General features: G+C 39.8%; 2 protein-coding genes across 2 annotated transcripts; one reads left to right on the plus strand and one right to left on the minus strand.

Moving 5' to 3' along the window:
• The first annotated feature begins 1,680 nt into the window (after nucleotides 1–1,680).
• On the plus strand, nucleotides 1,681–24,063 carry LOC139708027 (cathepsin D-like). The gene is made up of 9 exons (XM_071620015.1): nucleotides 1,681–1,739; nucleotides 2,344–2,491; nucleotides 4,604–4,727; nucleotides 6,487–6,605; nucleotides 8,176–8,375; nucleotides 9,519–9,641; nucleotides 22,104–22,242; nucleotides 23,054–23,152; nucleotides 23,911–24,063. Exons 1-9 carry the CDS (start codon nucleotides 1,681–1,683, stop codon nucleotides 24,061–24,063), a joined length of 1,164 nt encoding a protein of 387 aa, XP_071476116.1.
• Nucleotides 14,788–19,158, minus strand: LOC139708022 (octopamine receptor beta-2R-like). Its single transcript, XM_071620011.1, has 3 exons — nucleotides 18,871–19,158; nucleotides 16,547–17,195; nucleotides 14,788–15,014 (listed from the first exon to the last, which is right to left on the minus strand). Exons 1-3 carry the CDS (start codon nucleotides 19,156–19,158, stop codon nucleotides 14,788–14,790), a joined length of 1,164 nt encoding a protein of 387 aa, XP_071476112.1.
• Nucleotides 24,064–24,450: the final 387 nt, after the last annotated feature.

A 24,450-nucleotide genomic window follows, 5' to 3' on the forward strand; every position in this document is an offset into this window, starting at 1 on the left:
TCATAATTCTTACCCTTCACTTTAACATCTGTGAAAATATCGTATTTGAATTCAACCAGTAAGATGGTACAAAATGCCTGTATTCATGTTTTATTAATGTACAATGTATGGACTTTCCAAACATTCAACAGCGATTATCTCAAAATGACTATTGTGTGGGTTAGCACTATATTGCACCGACCCCTTCAAATATGTCTCTTTGTACGCTCAAGAAAACAAAAGACTATATGATAAAGGGTATAGCAAGTAGTTTATCTAGAACTAAAGTGATTGGTCAAAGTGGTACCACGTGACTGATCAAAAAAAAAAAGATATATATATCCATCGTTAACGGGGGTAACTCTTGTTTTAACTGTCTGTGATAATCTCACACCAGGCCTTAGTTATATGAGTTCCAAGTATATTATTGGGAAGTTGTTGTTTTTTTTTTTCTTTTAAGTCTTTTAGTAGCCAAGGCTAGCGTAAGTGGGCAAAACCTTACGGATACACTAGAATTTCGTAAACAGTGAACTGGTCCATGAATTGTTAGGATGTGAACATTGTATTACTTGTAACTTTACTGTGTGAACATTTCGTGAAAAACAGGGAATTTGTCTGCACGAAACCTTTGCCTGTAGCACGCCATTATGATCACTTTGAATTCTACTCTTTCTTTGTATAGATTCTTTCATCGTTGCCGTTTGGTGATTTACGTGTTCGGTTTGGCTTCTGATTTTTTACTATAGTGTGGAATGTTGACTTCACAAATGAAGAGAAAGGAGGTACAAAAAGCAAAGTGTATTTTGCTGGAGACATATCTTTTTCTATATGGTAAGAATGAGATTGAGTTCAAAAAGGCGAGGCAGTGAGGGTATGTAGACAGATATAGAAAGCTGGAATGGGTATAGTCATTTGAGCTCTCTTGTACCTCCGCATCAGCTTGTAGTTAGTTTTTACCGTTCGCATATTGTTACTATCACTTGCCATTACATGGATGCTTTATATTCTGTTATTCTTCTTCATCATCTTTTGTTTTTCTTCCTTCGATCACATTTATCTTCATCATCATTGTTTATTTCCATTGTCAGCATATGTCATTAAGACGATACCAAAGGAAACAGTGTCAGTTTATTGTTGTTTATAGTAAAAGCCTTGTTCAATCAAGGAGAATGTTCAACGTTCCAAGTTTATGTGGATGACGTCATCCGGATGACTGACGCCATGATGTAGTATTATCTGCCTCCTTTTGCTTTTATAAGAGCATGACCTATCATCAGCATGGGAAAAAAGGGACAATAAAGTGTTTGAGACACATAAACTGAGAGGTAATTTTTTTTGTGTGTGTGCAATTTTACTCGTGCGCAAAATCAAGGGTATGCTGTGTTCAGTGCCGTATACGGCACTGGCTGTGTTGAAACTACATAATAATAGTCGATAGTGAATGTCATTCCGGTGTCACAGGTGAGGTCGGGGCAAAAAAAAACATGCTTCTTCCGTACGACGTGGCAATTCAGTGTGTTAGCATTCATTGTAATTTTTGCTGGAGACCTATGCCCTATAGTTTAAAGATCACGTTAATATCATTATTACTCCAAAGATAAGTTGGAACAAAATACCTCTGTCATACCTGCATTTCCTGTCTGACCAGCGGAGTATCCCTAGTTCTTCTGTGTATGCATTTACCTAGCGCGTTGTAAGAGGATGAAGGTGCTTGCAATTTTTCTGATGTTTGCCGGCGTGTTACATGGAAAACTTATCAGGTATGCTTACGTTGCTTGAGTCGATACATTACATTTTCGAATGTTGAAATAAATGATAGATCTATTATATCTTCATCACATCTTTATATTAAAAGAATACGACTGAATACAGAAACGTTTGAATATTTTGGTTTTAGTTACAGTGGCATGAGTGGGACCCTCTTATTGTTGAAAACATTTCGCTGAAATCCTCTGTGACTTCGTTTCCTAAGTGTAGTCGGAGGCATTATGTTTTCTGGTTGTCTATCCGTAATCCGTACATCTTTCCGTCCGTAATCAATCTTGTGGACAGCATAACTTAAAGCTCTCTTGAGTTATCCAAATGAAACTTGGCAGTCGGTGGTCGAAATCATTTTTTTTTTTCATATCATTAGCGAATATCCTTTAGTCATGTAATACAAATCTGTCTCCGTCAATATAGATGAATGATAACTCTTGTCTTTTCTCATTTGTCTGAGTCCTCGTGGAAGATAAACAGCTTGTTCGCTTGTTTAAAGTATTAAAAAAAATCCTCGTATGACTTAGACTTCTTCCGTATTAAACGTATGCATGACTCCCTGGAATCATTTATGGAATAATCTCGTCCCCAACATAAATATTACAGGATTCCCCTCCGGAGATTGGACTCGTCTGGGCGGCAGATGACCAACAATGGACTCCCAATCCAGACGTCACTCGCCGGAGTCAACGTGACGTCACACCATAGTCAACCTGACTCTTCTCTGACTGTCAACCTGACCAACTATCGTGATGTATGTCCCCAGAATAATCGGGCAGGTGTTGATGGGAAATGCATGTTACAGCAAAATCAGCCCGTCTCCAACGGGTTAAATAAATCCGAATAACACGATCATGGTAATTTTGAATATTACGACTATAATTCATCCATGTATAGGTCGAAATTTTCAGTAGATTCGTCATGAGTTGATACTCTGTGGTAGCCTGTCACCTATTGTAATTGTCAGAATCGTTTTATCTTTATAATTTTCTATTTCTCTTTCCAATTCTTAAAGTTAATATCTCAAGATTTGACTTGACTACTTTGCATAAATATTTCAATGATTATCTCTCATGACAATCAACATTGTAGTTAGGTTTTGCATTGCGTATGGAGATCTATCACATTATCTTTATGATAAATTTAAATGCTTAAGCTTCTGCCAACCTTTTATTGTAGTGGGCAAGCTTTCGTCCTACTCCTGAGGACTTTCTCAAGTCTTATGCAGTGAGGTGTTGTCTTGCTGCCGTTGCTTGTCTTTGTTGATCACTGGCCCTTAAATGGGTGAGAGGGTATAGCCAGAGTCTATATTGAGAGCTGGATTAATCCTTCTGATCCAAAGTGATTCCTCTATTTTTCTTTTCACCAGTTGCTTTCGAAGTCAATGATAAGAGCCTCATCCCATTCAATGTTAACACCTCACTGCATAAGGCTTGAGAAAGTCCTCATGAGTAGGACGAAAGCTTCCCACCACAATTAAAGGTTGGTAGAAGCTTAAACATTTAAATTTATTGTCATCCCCAACCGATGAAAGTTTTTAGTATTATCTTTCTGATATTTGTTTCTTCAGACAGCGCCAGTTGAATTAGTCCACGTATTGATGAAATCTTCGTAACTAAATGCCATTTTCATTCACTTTTGGCAAATTAAGGATCAAGAGTAAATCTCTTCACTAAGTATACAAATTAAAACCACTCGTGCACATCAAAATGACCCTTGATCATAATAGGAAGATTTCTTTTTCAGACAAAGAAAAAGCTAAACGATGACGAGGTCATTGGGACTCTGTGACGTTCGGTGTCAAGGGGTCAGCTGTTAAATACACGGACAAGTTTGGTGCGGTCAACTGTTGATAGAGATATTTAAAAAGCAAAACAAGACAAAAAAACGCATTGCAGTTATAGCAGTTAACAGTGGAAAATTAAAATTGCGAGTGCATTCAGGCAATATAATACCCTATCTATAAAGCATATTGAACAGTTTTTGGCCTACTGCTAAAGAATTTGCCTTATAACATTACTGTTAACGGGTTCAATTCCCAAAAGTTACTTTTTCTTCTTCTTCTTTTTTCTCAAAAAAGACGCATAAAAACAGTGAAATTATCTCACAATAATCAGCAACATTTTTTGTTGCTGATTTTGAATTAGACAATATCTGGTTAATAGTCAACATTTCAATTCAAACAAAAATAATTCAGGAAATAATTGGCAGAAGAGGTTTACACTTCATCTTGAATTTGTAAGATATTACCGACCTGAAATGCCCCAAACTTTTGTTGGCACAAATAAAATGGCATATCATAAGGCCATCTATGTCATTCAAATTTCGTTCAAATTATAGGTGATAATATGGATTTACTGCGAAGAGAGCATTCAGAGAGAGGGATAAAGGGGGAGGGAAAGGAGAGAGAGCATATTACTGAAAACATTGAAATTAATTCCACCTGCAAAGGGTTCCCGCACGGGGCAGTGACTATGGATTTCTGTGTAGGTAATCAATTATATTAAATGGGTGAGTCAAATACCGGTTAGTAACTGGCTAAACACAGTCACGTGATGGAGGCACATTCGTTATGTTCGCCCATGGGCGAACTTTTTGTAATGTTCTCCCATGGGCAAACATTTTCACGTAACAAAATGACAGAATGCCTAGGACCGCGCGCACACAGTGAATTTGGCTCTGCGGTGCGCGAGCGAGCGATTGAGTGCGTTATGCTGGTGTTTGACGTTGACGTATTTAACGACCTACTACACCTCAATAGCATTTCAAACTCTTCGGGTGGAACATTCGGTATGTTCCCTTCCTCGCCAGTGATCATCTAGGCCTATAAATGGTGACCGCACTATTTTGTGTGATCCACCCAAAGGCCCAGTACTACGGATCTATCTCACTGGGAACACCGCCGCAAGTCTTCACCGTTCTCATCGATACGGGCTGCAGTGACCTCTGGGTGGCTTCGACCTCGTCTTCTCCAGAGTCCGGCTGGAGTAGTAAGCTCAATGTCCTCCTTTCTGCTAGCAAAAGTTTTGCTAATGTCCTTCAGACACTACTGCTAAAAAACAAAAAACAAAAACAAAAACAAAAACATTAATGAAAATAAACATAAATCAACGCATGTTATGATTTGAATTCTGCAGTCTATTATTATTTTGATGCTACATTTACAGGGTACAATGTTCAGCAGTGTTTGATGTTTTTACATTATCATAGCTTTATGTCTATGTAAATTGTAATTTATCGTGACGTATTATGCAACGTACAAGCCAATCAGTGTGGTAGTTCTAATGAGGGCCTACGATTGCACGTCACGAGGTCGACACCCACGTGCCATTACAACTCATGAGTAATACGTCCCACGAGTCACACAGCCAACGACTTATACACAGCTCAGGCCACGTGCTAGCCGCAAGTTAACAAGGCCCGCGATTCGATATCAACTGAAATCGACCCACGAGCTCTATACGATCTATGAGCTGAACACTGAGAAAATACGGCCTATATATGAGCTCGACACGAGGCAAAAAAAAAAACAAAAATGGGTCCATGAGCTCAACACTATAGGGCCTACATCAAGGTGCTTAGTGTACTGTATACGTATTGTCGAGCTTGTGGACCTTGTTGAGGCACATTTTGGTAACTGCACATTTTGGTAAAAGAAATTTGTCGCCAAAATGTGCCAATAGTGCACCACGTCCTATACCTAACGGGATCAATTGTTACCAAAATGTGCAGTTAAAACTGGATTTGCCTGCACATTTTGGACAATCTGCACATTTTGGTAACTGAACTAAAAACCCATGGATGGGCTTGAGAGCTGATACGGTCAAGGAGTTAATTGACATGGTCCAGCAGTAAAGACAGGCAAGACACTTTTTATCTCACATTGCGATCGCTTTTCGTTTTTAGGGGCCCCCTCGGGCCCCTAGATGGGGGTGAAAGATTGAGGGGTGCTGGCAAAGGGGGGAAAACACAGTTTCATCTTCTTCAGAACCAGTGGGCGAATTTCAATCAAACTTGGTGGGGATCACCCCTAGGGGGTTGGGTAATAAGGTTGTTCCTGTTGGGATATGGCCACCATGGGGAGCCACCCCCCCCCCCCCCCCCGAGGGGATGTAGGTAGAAATTTTACAGCTGAAGAATATAATTTGTTTATTGGAATACCTAGGATATCCCCCTTCGAGACCCGGGGGGGGGGGGGCAAGGGGGAAAACACATTTTCATCTTCTTTAGAACCAGTGGGCGGATTTTCAGACAATCAAACTTGGTGAGGATCATACTTAGGGGTAGGGTCCCAAAGTTGTAAGTGTGGGTCAAGTGCATTGGTAGGAGATATAGCATTCCAGGAGTAAGAATTCAATTAAGGTGATCAATAATTGTTCCAGGCAGCACTAGTGTTCAGTGCTAGTAATTTTGTAAAGGGGGGGGGGGGGCATTTTTCTGGCATAAATGTGTTAATGTATTGAGTCTCTGTGCTGCCATGGCACTTTCATAGTACTGGGTCATGGGTGGCGATACAGTTTTAATTTGTTTTTGTGATGATTGTGGAGGAGCAGAAAGTTACCAAAATGTGCCGTCAATGTCCTGCACATTTTGGTAAATTTACAAAAATGTGCAATTAACGTTTGTAAACGTTTGACAACTCCTTTTACCATTGTTTTCTTGGTTTTATTTTTATACTGTGACTACAGTGTTATAGCTTCGTATTCCTTGAGAGGTCTCAAAGTAATTTTATCTTATGTCATTCTACAGGACGCCATCACACGTATAACAGTTCCAAGTCGTCAACGTACGTTGCAAATGGCACTGAGTGGTCTATTACGTACGCTGTCTGTTCCTGCAACGGTTTTGTGAGCCAAGACACTGTAACGGTAGGCAACATATGAAGGGGTCTGTGCAATATAGTGCTAACCCACACAATAGTCATTTTGAGATAATCGCTGTTGAATGTTTGGAAAGTCCATACATTATTCATTAATAAAACATGAATGCATGCATTTTTAACCATCCTATTGATTGAATTCAAATATGATATTTTCACTGAGGTTATAGAGTGAAGGATAAGTATTATGAAAATGCATGTAACTCGATTTTGACAAAAGTGTGGGTTAGCATTATATTGCACCGACCCCTTCATATTGTTTATTGCTCACCTCCTAGGATCCAGAATGAAATGAACTTGTTCTCTCTACGACATGTAAATTAATGACCATAACTGAAAAAAAAAAAAAATCTATATCTGGCGTAATAACCGTAAGCAAGTCTAGTGCAAAAAGACGTTTTCGCAATCGAATGTTTGCTTGTTTGATTACTTTTTTTCGTGTCTGTTCGTTTGTTTGTTTGTTTTTTTGTTTGCTTGTGGAGAGCCCTGTTAGACTGGATTCTCTTTTTACTGGTGTCCAACATCATCTTGTCACTGCCATGAATTTAACTGGCTTTAACTCAGTCATGTCAGTGGTTTGTAGTGCCGCTCATAAATTTAAACACTGTGCTATCACATACTCACAGGACGTAGGCCCTTACTTTTAGCTAAAACCACTTTTGCGCTGTTGTGATGTCTCTAGCATCTGTTTAGATATCTCCCAGAATGTCAGTTTACAATTGCTTTTGAAATAATACTGGTCATGCTCGACTTGATATAACCCCAATAACTCATATCATGGTAGGCAATGGTATGTTTTGAATTCAATTCAATTCAATTCAAATCATTTATTTCATTTTCATTTTTCTTCCGACAAAACATAACACAAAGTAAATCAGGAATTCTATCATAAGCACATTACAAAGTACGAAAAAATAATGTTCTCTTTCAAAAAACAAACAAACAAACAAACAAACTTGAACTTACCCATCTTCCTTCATTCATGTGTATTCATTCATTTCATTCATTTGGCAAAATATAAAACAATACACATCTTACAAGTTATTGCAAAGAAACAAATACATCTTATATTCCTTTATCAAAGCTGCATAATAGCCCCATTCCACAGAGATTTTTTTTTTCTCATCGGTCACTAATCGGAAGCGAAGTTTGTTGCTTCCGGCCACCCACCGAAGTGTATCGGATCGCAGTCTGATGAATTCGACATGTTTGACTGGCTATCGACTGATCCATTTTGCTTTATGGCATCGGCACCGCCCAAAGTGTCTGACACTGACCTGATAGTTGACCAACACAAGTCAGATTCATCGGACATCGATCCTATACACTTCGGTTGGTGGTCAGAAGCAATAAACTTTGCTTCCGATGAGTGATCGATGAGAGAAAAGCTCTGTGGAATTGGAGTATCATGCAGAGTTTAGATAAAGGAAAATAAGATTGTTGTTTTATATTTTGACAAATTAATGAAATGAATGAAGGAAGATGGGTGAGTGGAATGGGGGTATAAGCCATTGTCGAAATCTCTGGGATGGTATTTGTTTCAAAAATCTCTTTTTTAGATTGGTGGGGTGTTGGTGAAAAACCAGCTCTTCGGGGAAGCCACCAGAGTGTCAGGTTTCCCTATCCTCACCTCGAAGTATGATGGCACTTTGGGGTTGGGGTATCCGACTGTCGCCCAAGTTAGCAACGTGCCCGTCTTCGACAACTTCCTCAAACAGGGACTCATTGACGATCCCGTTTTTTCGGTCTACCTTGCCAGGTGAGTCACCACGAACTCGCATTCTGCCATGTGCTTTTCCCAATTTACTACAGAAATTTGCGCGCACATGTATGGTAAGGATATGTATGTTAATGGGGTTTTGTGCAAAGTATACCTTTAAAGGTGGCCTCACACTATGCGGTTTTTTTCTTGCGACTGCTTGCGGTTTCGAGAAGTCGCACGCGGTTCTCGACCGCATGCGACTTCTCGCGACTTGAAAGCGTCCGCAAGCCTTGCGACCTCCTTGCGCCTGCTGTCAAATTTTGAACATGTTTAAAACCCTGCGATCGTCTGCTGTTGCCTCTGCGAACCCTTGCGACCGGCTGAAATTTCGCAAGCCCTGCGGTCGTTGCACTCACACTATGCGACTCGATGACTGCGATCTGGCAACCGCAACAGATCGCAAGCACTGCGATCGAAAAAACCGCATAGTGTGAGGCCACCTTAAGATGTCATATTTCGTGACCCTGAAGTAGCATACAGACAGTTTAATCATATTGGTATTTGTTAATGCGAAATTCCGATTATAATTTTTTTTTTTTTGGGGGGGGGGGGGACATAGTGTAAAGTATTGTACGTGTGTCTCTGAGAATTACAATGTTTGTATATAGCCACTGACAGAATATACCCTGCTGAATAAACACAAATCTATTTATTCTTGTATATATTTATTTATTTGTTTATTCCGTTTTATTTTCACAGGGTAGCCCTTTCAGCCAAAAATCTGATTTACAAAGGGGCCCTGCATAAAAACAATACAAAGAATACAAAGAAAGATACATACAAATGTACAGTATGCAAATCCGAAAACAGAAAAAAAAACACCACACATGGCTTACAAACTCAATAAAGAATAAAAAAGAATAATAAAACAAATAGAAAACAATTATAATAAAAACCATGAAAAATATTAGATATATAATATAAAAATAATTAAGATGATAATAAAATGATAAAACAATTAAATGAATAAAGAAATTAAATGAATAAAAAAAAGAAATAAGATAAATGATGTTTTTTATGACAAAATTTCCCCAAACTACTATTTATTCCACATTTTCCTTATGGCCGGAAATAGCGTTTAGATATATACTCGTATATGGCTATTTCGATATATTTCCCTCTTCCCTTTCTCTCCACTAGGAACTCTTCCGATCACCCTGGGGGTGAAATTGTCTTCGGGGGAGCAGACCCCTTACGCTACACTGGTGACTTCCACTACGTACCCGTGACCGGTCAAGGATGGTGGCTGATCAGCATGGAGAGGTGAGAATTCTACTGATAGTTTTCACGGGGGTCATCCCGTGATACTTTATTGATACATGTACTTTTCCAGAATGTCATGAGAGGACCAAACAAAACCGAAAGGGGCCGTGAAACCCCTGCGCTAGTCGTGAATGGGAGACGTAAGTGAGAATGGCAAACCACACACATACACACACACACACACACACACACACACAAAGAACAACAACAAAACTTGGAGGAACCAGTAATTTGTTTGAAATACTAGCTGACAATATGATCATATTAGTTCATTAATTTTTTGACATTGCCTAGTTTTCAAATTCATTTCTCCTATTATTGCGGAATATAATTAAGATAATCATTTATGTTATATATGTATTCATTTATTTATTTATTTAGTATTCTTTACCCAGAGTATGTAGCCCCATCGATGATTTATACATTGTTTTTATTGGGGGGCTCTGCAACAAAGAAACAATGAACTGAATATAAAAAGAAACAAATCAAGGACATCCACTTTTACATGACATTATAAAAACAATGGTAACACTGGTATAAATAGTGCAGAATAGTTTTCAGTGGTAATGATAAACAAACACGTGACATTGTCATGAAATAGGATGATACACTTACATAATGTAAAACAGCACATTATAACAAATACACAATATATATTGTGTGTATTGTTTTTGTTCAGACTACTTGGACCCCCCCCCCCCGATAAAAAAATCCTTCCAAGGCAAGTTTTTGCCAGTGACATCATCTGCCAATCATTGCTGAAGTACTAATATAATCTACAAAAGGACACTGTTCAAAACTCTCTTATTTCCAGGTTACTGATATGACAACGAAAGACGTGGGGAAATATGCAGGTTATGCTTATATAGTCTATAGGGAAAGGTGCATTCTAATGCGTTTGTTGTTGTTGTTGTTGTTGTTTTGTGGCTTTTGTTATCAAATCATGTTAGCACTGCAGCAATGATTGACAGATGTCCGTGACTGAATATTGATTTGGATTTGGCAGGTGTTTTGTTGTTGTGGTTGTTGTTGTTGTTGCCGTATTCAAGTTATCTGAAGGAAATGGTAGAAGCATTGTTGCAAAATATACGGCACACACTCCAATGTTGTTTTTGTCAAATATTCGTTGATTAGTGTATTGTGAATTTATGGATTTGAGATTTTTTTTAAGTACAAACAATGCCAAAACCCAAGCGGACTGGTAGAGGTTTCATACATAGCAACAGAATTCAAATTTTTAGAAGAAGCAAAGATGGCCATACAATTCCTAACTGTGTTGTACATAATATAAGGGAATAGCTACAAACCCTTTAATCTTAGTATGCTATGTAGGCCCTTATTAGCATTGATAATGTATAACAGCCTTACAATAACTTGATGCATAGGATACAACTTGTCCTTTTTTATTTCATTACGGTGCAAAATTTTATAACAGGTCAACGTGACTTTTGTCAGGGCGTTTCCAACTACAGACTTTAATTGCCAATGATAACATTGCATTATATTGTCTCGATAAATCCACTGATGCAAATGAAAACAAATCATAACCTGACCAAGGATTGGTTTTAGATCACATTGACACCGAATCTTCAAGTCTATGCGAAACCCGGACGATGAGGGTGGTTCATTTTAAAGGGATGGTACAGTTTCGGTTGAGAATGGGGCTTCAGGTTTCCAATGTTTTGTTTTCCGAGGTCAGTTTTTAGATAATGCGAAAGCTATGAAACATGAAAGAGCATGATAGTTCTAGACGAATTCAAAGTTTACTTGCTGAAAATTGGGTTTGAAATGGCTAAAATATCCAACCAAAGCAATCCTAATAACAGGTGAGACTCATCTTTTTCTAAGGATCGCTTTGTTTTACTTTGTTTTTTTAATATCTCAGCAATTTCAAGACCGATTTTTTTTAATTGAATTCCTCTTAGTCTTATATGCTCTTTTGCATTTCATTAACTGATTTCTAATCATCCTGTAAAAAGTTAAGAACTAAATCCTCACCTCAACCAATAATATACCAGCCCTTTAAGATTTGATACAACTATCAATGACTCCGCGTACTTAAGAAGCCTTTGAACAAGGTGTTGTAGTTAAATTTAGACTTGATATAACGGGTGTTGGTCACGAGTCCGACACCGACAAGTCATACAGACCACGAGTTATGCATTCCACGAGTCATACAGCCCATTAGCACGACACTAGGCAAATAAGGCCCATGAGACCGACACTATGCAAACAAGACCCACAAATGCCACACACGGTACAGCACCGAGGCTTAAAGGCACTCAGTCGTGGCGAGTGGTTTGTGCGGCACGGAGACGAACGCAACACGCCGCCTCCCCCATTCTGTATCAAATGTACTGACCCCGAATGAGAATAGCGCTGGCTCAATGGGTCAGCGAACAAAACGCTAGGCTACAAGAGAGCTCTCTGTGCTAATCTCCTAACCCAAAATGGCTGTCCGAGCGAGCCACGGAAGCTTCCGAATGGACGCACACTCTCAGTGCGCATGCTCATGAAGAGAGGCCAAAAGAGCCATGCTACTTCTGGCCTCTCTCCTCCAATCACCGCAGCTCGCGGTGACAATATTGTGTATGATGCGTACACACACACACGCACACACAGACACGCGTCTTCTGGCCTCTCTCCTCCAATCACCGCAGCTCGCGGTGACAATGTTTGTGTATGATGCGTGCACACACACGTACACACACACACACGTGTCTCAGTGGCAGCATTGTCCCACACGTTTATGGATATAGCACCGAGTCTGGCATTGCGCAATTCCATGCACAAACTTCGGTCGTTCGGAGTTTACGTACCATTATGGATGGCGATCGGCTGCACTCTTATTTCTGCGGCGTCAAAAATAACTCGGAAAGTGTGAAATGTGACTCGGAAATGGCGCCAGCTGGGAGTCAACTCCTTCCGAGTGAAAGCTACTCGGACTTCCGAGTCAAATGATTTCACTCGGATTCCAAGTCACTTTCCGAGTCATTTCAGTGGCGTCAAATTAACTCGGAAGTGTCAAATTTGACTCGGAAATGGGGTCAGTTAGGTGCAATCTATTCCAGCAAAATGACACGGATTTCCGAATCAAAAAATCACAATTTCACTCTGATACGGTGTCGTTTCCCGCATTGTAAGTAACTCATTTTGGTGTAGTAATGACTAGGATTTGGTGTACACTTTTCTAGAGAAATGTGGATTGGAGGAATACATAAGCGTTTTCATCGGTGAGTACTAGCTCGCAACTCAATCACAACACTCATATAAATAATTGCCTGAAACAGGGTCTAAACAGTCAGTTTTATTTAGGGCAAAATGAACTTTCGACACGGACACATTGACTGGTAATGGCGCAGCCGTAGGCGGCCGTACGGTAGCTCGAATTGGCAATCAAGATCGTATGTGTATTCTATGCATGTACAGTGGAGGTGTAGCTAGGTAGGTTCACATCTATTGTATATTGGTTCTAACGTATAGCATATAGCCAAGGGTTACGTACAAAAGGTACGAGCTACCGTGGTACGGCCTCCTACGGCTACGCCATTACCAGTCAAATGTGTCCGTGTCGAAAGTTCCTTTTGCCCAAAATAAAACTGACTGTTAAGACCATGTTTCAGGCAATTCCTGTGTTGTGAATGAGGTGGGTACTCACCGATGAAAACTCCTTGTATTCCTCCATTCCGCATTCCTCTAGAAAAGTGCACACGAAATTGTCCATCTTGAAGACAAAAAGTTGCAAGACATCTCGCGGCCACGGCGGATCGTCGAGAAGTGACGCTTTTTTTTCGCGGGGGTACTACGTCACATAGGACACATGACATGTTTTGTCCAATTGTAGCGCGCGCATGTCATGTACACCGCGCTGGGTATTTCTGATGTGACTCTGCGCAGGTGTAAAAAGTCAGATAACCAACATGGTAACTCGGATATGAGTCAGAAGTACACGGTTAAATTTCTGACTCGGATTCAGAGTTGAAATTTTGACTCGGCAGAAATAAGAGTGTGCCTTTAACATGGCTTTGGGTGCGTTCGAGCGCTCTCCTAAAGCGAACTGTACCGTACCGTACCCGCGCCAGAGGAGCGTTCGAACGCTCCTAAAGTGTTCCGTACCGTACTGTACCGAGCCAAAAGTGGACCACTTCCCGATGTGCTCCAAAAGCGTACCAAAGCATACCAAAAGTTCGTTGTAAAGCATGCGCGTATCAAGCGCATACGTCACAATGCAAAAATATCATTCTCTTTGTTCGGGACAGCTGTAAGTAGTTCAAGCGAGAGGTGAATGACATTTTTGCTGTAAACAAGCGTGACCTTTTCTAAAAATAACTCGTGAGGTACGCTTTCTCCACAGAGCGCTCGAACGCACCAAAATTGGCATGGTACGGTACGGTACGCTTTAGTTCAGTTCGCTTTGGTTCGCTTTAGAGCGCTCGAACGCACCCTTAATGTACGCAGTATAGTGTCGGTCTCGTGGGCCTTTTTATTTTTTGGCATAGTAGTTGCTAGTGGCCCATGTTTTTGTAATGTCGGACTCATGGGCCTTGTTTGAAGAAATTACTGTAGAAGTCATAGGCTGTTTGCATGGCGGAACGGGGGAGCCCTCGGGTCCCCCCCCCCCCCCCACTTTTTTTTTTTTTTTGCACCATACAAAAGAATATGTTATGAATAAGGTTTTTCTTTTTTGCTTGTCAGCTGAAGAAACCCGGAAGTGGAAATACAAAGATGAGCTGAAGACATTTTTCTTTTTCTTTTTCTTTTTCTTTCTTTTTTTTTTTTTTTTGGATGTCGGCTGAAGAAACCCGGAAGGGGCATCAGAAGTTGCGCTGAAGGATTTTTTTTTCTTCTTTTTTTTTTTTTTTTTTTTTGCTTGGTAGCTCATGAAACTCGTAAGTTTTTTTCCAAATATCGAGCTCGTTGGCCGAATGACTCCTTGGTGTCGGGCTTGTGGGACGAACCCGATATAACGGTGAGAAATGAACGAGACGTATATCGTCGGCCGACTGCGGCACACGAGCAAGCGAATGGTTTAACCCTTGTGCTCCACCGTGCAAGCTGGAATTGAACGAATTTAGAAACATAATATTTTGGAAACTCTTGTCAAAAGGGCTAAGGCTGAAGTTCTCTCTGGCTGAGACCAACTGTTTTACCGTCTGGTGGGCCTCTTGATGGTCCTACGGATCATCGAGCGCAGTCTTTGGCGAACACGGCGATTCATGAACGCGTAGATGAAGGGATCGAAGAAGGAGTTGGTGTAGCCGACCCACATGCTGACTACGCCCTGCCAGTGGCTGGGGTGTATGGGGATGAAGCAGGAATGGACGATGAAGTAAGGACACCAACAAAGAATTGTCGTCAGCACAAGTAGCACCCCTGCAGGATTAGGCAACACGGACAAGAACGTACAAAAAAATCATTTGATTGTGGTCCTATTCATCCAGGACAACATCTTCGGTGTTTCAAGTGCTCTACCAGAGGGCCTGTTACAATTTCCCTTGCCACTGACATACACATCAGGGTCAGAAAGCATTTTTGTGATGTGAGAGGAAAGAGTTTAACGTTATCTATTGACTGAGAAATTTTAATGAACAGATTGTTTACCTATCGAAGAGTAACGGACCCAGGATTAAAGATGGCGCTATGCATGGACCAACGCTTATGCATTATGTCATGTTTCACACGTCCGAATAAAACAGATAAGTAGGAAAATGGTTACAATGATATAATCTCAATTCGTCTCTTGATTCGATCGTCGTCTCTGGCTGGTTCCGCCTATTATTTATGGATCCTTGTCAAATTTTGCTTGTTAGCTAGACAGAGAAACTTACGTGTAAATACGTACGTAGTAATCGATGGATTGCCTTTTAGGCCTATAAGTGTAAGAATAAAGAATTCGATTTATATAACATCGATTTCGTACAGAAATTGTGAACGACTTCTATACCTATAACCAAAGGGAGAGCACGCAGCTTTGATTGGCTGTTCTAGCTTTACGTCATCGATCTAGGAAGGACATGAAGAAGGCGGCAATTATCACGACATCCAACAGCGCCCCCTTAAGTCCCGATCACGTGTACCTTTAACACGATTTTTTAAAACTAATTTTTACAATGTGTTCAACATGCTGCTTTGTTTCTGAATTGGACATCTGCACATAATTTACTTCCAAAGTCTCCTGTGCATCAAAGAGGGAAGGTATTTGGAAGTGTTAAAAAAAATGTTAAAATATGTGGATTTGTTTAAATGTTATGCTTAGTGCACCCATGTTCGAGGGGAAAAAAGTGGCGCTCATTTATGAACGCGTAATTTTACAAATTCAAAATTGTAGGAAGGGGCTATCACAGAGGGTGTATGATAATGCCTTGACCAAAGTAGTGACCCTAGAACTGGGAGGAGGGGAGGAGAAGACTGCAGCAGGCCTAAAACTTTTGGCTCCTCACAAACACAAACACACACACACAAAAAAAAAAGTTGGGGTACATTACATTTTGACCTCATCCCTCAAGATTCAAGATTCAAGATTCAACTTTATTTTCACTTCCATCAAATGAACACAAATTATATACATTGCATATGTACAGGATATTTGTAATACTTACAGAACATAATTTGACGAGTAACATATGAGAAGTAGATGCGGTTACATCTTTGTTAATATTAAATACATAAAGCGTATAATACAAGTCAACTAAGGATGAGGATGGAAGTGGAGGGTCCCACTAAGAAGCAGAGCTTGTACGATATGGGACCCTAAGAAAATACACAAGACAGCAATATAAAACAAAATAAACGAACTGCAGACCTCTGCAGACCCTGCTAAAGTGCTGACCACTAATGGTCAACACCCTTGGAGAAAACACTGTCCTGCACCCTTTCCCCTAAATTACCCCACACAAGCACACTACCTGTCACTGCGATTCTTTTGTCTCTACTGAGCCGCCCTCGGTTCAGCTGCAGGCCCAAGTGCTGCTTCTTCTGTTTGCCGACAGGTTGTTCCAGCGGCCCTTCAAGGGGTACCCTCTGCGGAACATCGCTTAAATCCTCGCGGGAAGGCACTGCACGTTCTTCCACATTACCACGACGGCACGTCACCGGATTCTCCTTGTCTTCAAGACTACTGAATTGAGTTTCCGAGCCGACGACGGTGGCGCCAATGCAGTAGGCGACGGTTGTCTCGCTTTCCTTCTGAAGGAGTTTCTTCATGAGGAGCTCCTGGCGTCTGATGGCTCGGAAGACGGCGACGTAACAGATGAGCATGACGGGAATGACGATGCCATGGAAGTAAACGAATATGATGACGTAATAGGGACAGTCCCATCTGGGAGAGCAGTGATGCGTGTCGGACAGATACACGTAGTCGGAGAGAAACTCAGCGGCTGGAGGAACGACTACGAGAAGGGGCACTGTCCAGCAGCACAGGAGGAAAACGACTGCTCGGAGTCTAGTCGGCGGGAATCTGGCCGACCACACGATCGTCAAGTACCGATCAACCGATATGAACAGGATGGTCATGAAATTACCGAGCGTGAAGAAAGTGGCGCAGAACCCGTTAATCTGGCATGGAATTCAAAGGTCATTGTAGAAGAGCTTGAATAGTTTACAGAAGACTCAGATTGTAACAGCAATGGCTTGTATCAATAACTATCATTATCATCATTAGTTGTATTTGAAGCGTATTATCGCAAAACAAGTTCGCTCCATTCCATTCTTGTCAATTTGAGTTACCTTCAAGTTTCAGCTTGTTTCATCCTGCACTTCTACATCAAAAGTAATTCTTGCATCTCGTAAATAACAAACAAGCCAAAGAATATAGGCCTACAGACACAATAATATATTATTCAAATTCATGAAATTGTATCAGTTGCGACACAATGATATATACAAAGTATAATTATGATAACTGGTCGAAATCGAAATTACAGTTCGGGATGTACAAACAAAAATATGACGGGAGCTACGAAAAAAAAGCAAGCTAATTCGCCAGAAAGCTCAGAATAATCAGTGCTAGCGAATGAGAAATGAAGAACGGATGAGCAATTCAGACGAGATCAATTAATAATTCAAAAAAAAAGGAAATGAAGAATGACTTTAGGACATCAAACTACATTACTACGATAAGAACTACCTGCGGTTAATTAATAATGACAATTAACAAATAAAATCATATTTGTCATCATAACTTCAAGATTTTTCTTTGTTATGTCCCAATACAGGTGGCAAAAGTGAGGTTTAATTTTGCTCTCCCCCCTCTCTCTCTCTCTCTCTCTCTCGCTCTCAGATGGCCTTACTTGAAAATTTGAAAAATATTATAAAGTGTTCATTCATTACATCCAAGATACATGCCATTAAAGTGACATTCATGAAATAAGATAATCCTTGGTTGTCCTAGTGCAAAACTAAATGATTGCATTCCTTGGACTTCTTTGACACCTGATTTTTTGTACTTTTTTTAGTTTATAAAATATGGCAATCATACCGATAACTGAGACAAAAATAAGTTTAGAAATCATGAACAACAGATTACCTTCCTTTTTACGATAGGTTCAGGTTAATTACATTATCTTTAACCATGTTAACCCATTCGTGACTATGCACTTATGCACTATCAAGAAAACAAAAAGAAATAAGACTAAGAACAATGAAAAGGGGGAATAAAAATGCTGAATATAATTTAAACATGGTAATGATAATGAAGTGACAACACATGTTATATAAAATTTGAATACAAAAATGCTTCCAATATCAAGTACAGTTCTGTTACAGTACTGCTCTTCAATATTGGGCCCGCGTTGCAATTATCCTACATTATTGTTGGGTACCCATTTGAAAAGCTACGCTTTTCTTGTGAATTCATCTTTTCCATGTAGAGTTACAGATTAGGATTGTATTGCTTACTTGTTTATTTATCCAAACCAAAGTTGATATAATTATAATATTGTGCTCATGATTTGTTGAAACTTGCGTGATTCAAAGTTCCTTAAAATATTATGTACTCATGTATTGTATTACTTTATATGGAAATAAAATCATTTTGGATTGAATTGAATTTTCTGTGTCAAGTTAAATACAATATATTGATAGTGGTGGTGGACGCACGCACTGCAACTCCCACCGGCAGGAGCCAAGCAATAGAGCTACATATACTTGGTATAGACTTGGATGTATAAATGAATGAATGAATGCAGGGGTAAGTAAATATATAACTATCAAGGCAAAATTGTCGGCTTACCGTGCACACGACCTTGTTGTTGCGGAGAAAGTGCCCGTTGTCGTACACGGACCAGATGGAGAATGTCATGCTGGTGACCACCACGCCGAGGTCCATGCAGATCAAGGAGAAGATGAGAGCGCTGTGGAGGTTCAACCTCAGCTGCTTGTCTCGCACCATGATCGTCATCGCCAACGAGTTCGCTGCCAAGGCTGCTACAAAGATCACGACCAGGGTCAGACCTTCGAGGACGGCGGCAGCCGACGTCGGCTCGTGATCCTCCGGAGTCGATGGATACGACGTCGTCATACCTGCACTCGCAAATGCAGTTGTAGTTACCTGCATTCTCGCAGTGGTCTGAAACTCCTTCAAGTTTGACATTTTGTTTGATGACGAATGAAAGAAATCGCGTTCTTTTCAGGACGAAATTTTTCTGGCTACTGCGCTTTGACTTCATAGTGTCATGATTGAATACAAAGGGGTCAACAGTACTATAGCTTTGTTGTTTTACGAGCAAATTTGTTTTAGATGTTTCACTTTCATTTCTTTACATCTCTATATTCAAAATCCAAGGTTTCATTTCCGCTGTTTACATAATTCTTCTGTCCTTGTGGTTTTTTAACCTTCCTTGTTTCAATTTCTAGACAGAGCTTTCTATTTCCAATTAGTCAGTTCATAAGGGACTTTTTGTGTTTGTTCTATATTTTGTTATTATCAATGCAGGAAGTGGAGAAAGAAGGTAAGAATTTGATGAAGGGAAGGAGGAGGAGGGGTGAGCTACGCCAGTAATAAAAGGAAGAAACCTTAGACGATTCGGATGAAGTTTGGATCAGATTTATTGCCGTGGCCGAGACGACTATGGCATGTCAATTGTGACAAACGTAGATTATACTACAACACAACCAATACTGGCGTGACTTCTTCTTTCTTCCTCTGATCTCTGACAGCTTAATCATCACTTTCCTTTAGCAATCAATCGTATGTTTGTACAATACAAAATTTGCCTCTAATGTTACAAACACTCTAGAAAACTGAAACTAATCGCTAAATAAAACCACAACTTAACAGTTAGCAATATCACCTATCACTGTGATAATATCAATCACTATATAATCAATAACAAGATCCAACCGCTGCCACCACGCCAGTAAATAAAAGGAAGAAACCATTTCGGACGAGGTTTGGATCAGGTGTATTGCCGTAACAGTTGCCGAGACGACTATGGCGGGCCAATTGTGACAAACGTAATCTACTACAACACAACCAATACTGGCGCTAGGAAAGGATACAGAAGTGGAGAAGTGCACTGGACTTCATAACCACAAAGAGTTGAGGTGTCATGTAACTTATGGTTATGAGTATCTGAGAGGATGATAATGTCCCTATAAAACCACTCAGGAATGATTAATGAGACACTCATATTTTGGATTCGGTGGAAATTTCACTAAATGTCTTATCTATTCAAAAGTTACTACTCTTTAAGGTTTTGGTTTCTTCTAAATGCCGAGATAAGTCAATACACCACTCTCAATGCCATTCGGAGAAGCCAGGTCACTGGACAATATGGATCTTCTAGGTAATCATCGTCGATATGCTAGATAACGCTATACTGTATGCAGAGATGATAAAGTGAACGCGTTTCCCGTAAATGGTTTGTTTTACCGATGCTAACTTTGTCTTTACCAAAGCCGTATATACAGGGAAATTTCCAGCGGCAGGAGTAGGGGAAGCCCTGTATTCTACCGATGTTCTAAATTTGTAATAGATAATTTAAGCATCTATTCATTTCGTTACAGAGGTATACCACTTCTCATTATTTACGCTTACCTTTTGGCATATTTTATATCCCAATTCGTTACACTGAAGCGCGTTAGTACATGTATTTCACTCCTAAAAGGGTTAATATTCTGAAAATCTCCCATTAGGGTTAAATGTCGCTGATGCCTTGCATGCCCTCGACCGTCACGCGTTGAAGATGATCACATTTCAACCACACAGACTTTGTCATCTCACGGATTGGGCTCTATTTGAAATTCACAGAGAACTTTCATTTTAGTCTTTAATACTTTGCTGGTTTTGTTTTCACTGAGAGACTCCCCCGTTGCTATCTCATGATAGATTATATTAGTCCACTATACATATGTATACTGTACTGAGTGAATATTAGGAAGTACGAATGAATGACAGACTGAACTATGAACGACTGTCAGATTCAAATAAAATACACACACACACACACACACACACACACACACACACACACACACACACAAACACATGCACATCATTACCAGCATCACCATCACGACTTATGCTTCATATAATTATGCAGGTATGATGAAAGTACTCAAGCAGGCACAATACCTGTCCCTGCTGATATGTATAACCGTGAAGAGATGCTGCATTGGTGTTATATAGATCCAAGCACGTTGACAGTCCGCACATTGGCTCCATGCACACACACAAAAAAAAGATTAAATAAATAAACAAACTGGTGATGCATTTTAAACCAGTGAACATTATGTTTATTTGACTCAAGTTTCGTCGTCCCAAGCTTTTTTTTTGCCAAGGAGTCTTGGCAATAACAGTCTCAAAAGAAAGCAAAGTCAGAAATTGATTTCGCAATTTCAACAAAATAGATGTTCACTTTTTGACTTGTTTTGATAACATTAGGACCAAGACTCCTCAAGAAAGCATGGGATGCATATTGCAGTCACTGCGGTCACTTTTGAATTGTCAGATACACAAAAGTAGAATCGATTACATGAAATAATAACATGCTGGCGTTTGTGTGAATGTGTCTATATTCGGATATACATGTGTTATCAACACATCCTTGTGAAAATATGCCATATGTGCCATACATGATTTGATTACATAGAATACATTGTGCTTACAGAAACTTGAAGCATATCTAAATAAAGACGATGGAGATGATTGTAAGTTGACACGATATTAGTTCTTCCTTACGCGACAATTGCTCCGGTCTCATTTTCTCAAAGGACTTAGGGTAAGGGTTGTGAGCTTTTAGTTTGAGTTTGAGGTTTTATAGTTCGATGTGAGGATTAGGATAAGGGTTATGATTATACTATGTGGGTAGAACGTATGTTCATAAGCTTAGCGTGCAGATATTTCATGGGAGCAATCGTCGCAAGAGCAAATGTTATGGAACCGATTATACATCCCTGTAATATTTTATCGCTTGGCAAAATACGGCATGTGTTTATGTACTTGTGTTTGTTATCATTTTGCAGCGTATCCCTTGGGTCGAGTAAGTTTTGTGCACATTGCCCAGCAGCAGTTGACACTGGATGTTCGTCAATCGGTGTGCCTACTCCCCTCGTCGACGGCTTCATGGGGAAACTCGGGGCCATCGAAACCCCATATGGGGAGGTACTTAATGGAGCACCATACTAATTTGATTTGCAGATTCTATACTCTAAGATGCAACAACTTAGGGTTTTGTAAAGTTCCTCTTGAAAACAAGAAAGTTAAAAAATACTTAAGCCCTATAATTATCTTTATGTTTCAATTCTAATACATGCAGTTTATTTACGCTGATCTATAGGAAGAGTTAAGTGGCGAGAAATTTAAAAACGAAATGCTTCATATTGCTATATTCAATGCGCAACATTGTATTTTCGAGAGGCCACCAAAATTCATTTCGGACCACCAAATTTCTTGAAATGGTATCTTTTGGTGGTCCAGTCAGGCAAATATGATCGAAAATGCATTGTTAAGTTTTCTTTTATTTCGGGCCACCAAAATTTGAATAAACCCTTTCGTAGCCCGCAAGGGTGACCAGAGGGGGGGGGGGGGGGGGGGGGGACAAGTTTGTGTCATTTGTGTCAAGTCCCTGCATATTATGCCTGGTATGTATACAATTGCAACAACAACAAAAAAAAATCGTTCTGGTTTGCAGTTTTACGTAAATGTACAGTACTTGGTTACTACCAACTGTATAAACTGTTATTTTATCTTCGCAAATGAGGAGGTCACGGACATTTTCGCGAGATGTTGTTTTCGCGACTTTGACACCGACGCTGTCACTAATGCCTGTCAGTTCGAGATGTGAAATTTTCGCGTGTCGTTAACTGGCGGTCTAACAGTGATTCGCGAAATTCGCGAAAATTAAACCCTTGCGAAAATAGCGGTTTATACAGAGTACATGTAATAATAATTGTGTGGCTATGTTTTTCTACAGTATGTCATTCCCTGCAATGACATTGACGCTCTCCCTGACCTTACCTTCACCCTGAAGGGCATGGCATACGTCTTGACTGGACGGGACTATGTTAACAAGGTTAGTGGATAGATACAACAATGTCTTCATAATAATTATGCAACGAACAGAACGACTCTTTGATCATGGTTAGTAAAGAACTGAAAGAGGGTAAAAACACAAGTTACGAATCTGTTTTATAGCAGTGTCTGCGAGTCGTACGTTCATTTCGAGGTTTGTCCATTTTTTAAAATCTTTTACATTCACTTATGCGAATGTACAATATAATGATAACATAGTTTAGATTATACACTTTATAAATAGTATTTTCTGTCACATATTATTGGAAGTAACGTCTTTTCCGTGGGTCCCTGCAATTATAATAAGCCTACATTATTTCTTATTCTTCATTTTGATTATCTATTATAATCTTACATTATTGCAATGCTTCGCTATTTTTTGTTTACAATATTCTTCGTTAAAAGAAAAAAGTGTGAAGTGATGATGATGATGATGATGGAACAGCATTTATAGAGCGCCATTTATTATCCGTAGAAACGTTCAAAGGCGTCCGGCTCCCACAATATGTTACACATCATTCACAAAGTTGCCGGAAAAGATAGGCTAAGTCTTCAGTTTAGATTTGAAGGTATTGAGGCTGTTGTGTATGATATTGTCTTTTTTTCTCTCGAAAATAATAGCAAATTTGAGTAGGGCCTAGAATGGAACTGCAAGTTATGGCCTTAGGTGATAGATTGCACATTCTGTGTGTTTACATTATAATCATAGCCTAGGCCTACGTCTTTATTGCTTTCTGTGTACATCTCCATGCTCTATAGATCACGCAGGGTTCTGGGGCCTTATGTATCGCTGCATTCGCTGATCTTGGCTACTACACAAAGTGGACTTTGGGGGAGCCCTTTCTTCACACTGTGTACACGAAGTTCGATCGGGGAAACAACCGAATTGGTTTCGCCTCGGTAGTTGTCTAAATTACTGGTACCACAACCGATACCTCAAATTATGGATAACGAAAAAAAAAATCAAGCTTAGCCTTTTCTTTCATAATCGTGGAAAGTTGTTTTTGTTGATGTTTGTGTTGTCGTTTGTTTGTTTGTTTGTTTGTTTGTGTGTTTGTTTGTTTGTTTGTTTTGGTAATGCAAGTGTCCTGGAGTTTTGTCTAAAAACAAAAAATGTGACACACACATAGAGTGATGTATTATTGCAACTACATTTAATATTGAGCCCTTCAGAATTCTGGCATATTATTTTCTACGTATCTCGCCGTGGCATCGATTTTTTTTTCCCAATACATATTCTATTTCCAATTACAATGTATAATAATGAAACCAAAATGTAATAAAAGTGACTAAATGGAT

Source organism: Diadema antillarum, unplaced genomic scaffold (genome assembly GCF_040938485.1).
Source record: "Diadema antillarum isolate AM-2024a unplaced genomic scaffold, OU_Dant_1.0 seq00001294_RagTag, whole genome shotgun sequence".
In the NCBI taxonomy this organism is placed as follows: Eukaryota; Metazoa; Echinodermata; class Echinoidea; order Diadematoida; family Diadematidae; genus Diadema; species Diadema antillarum.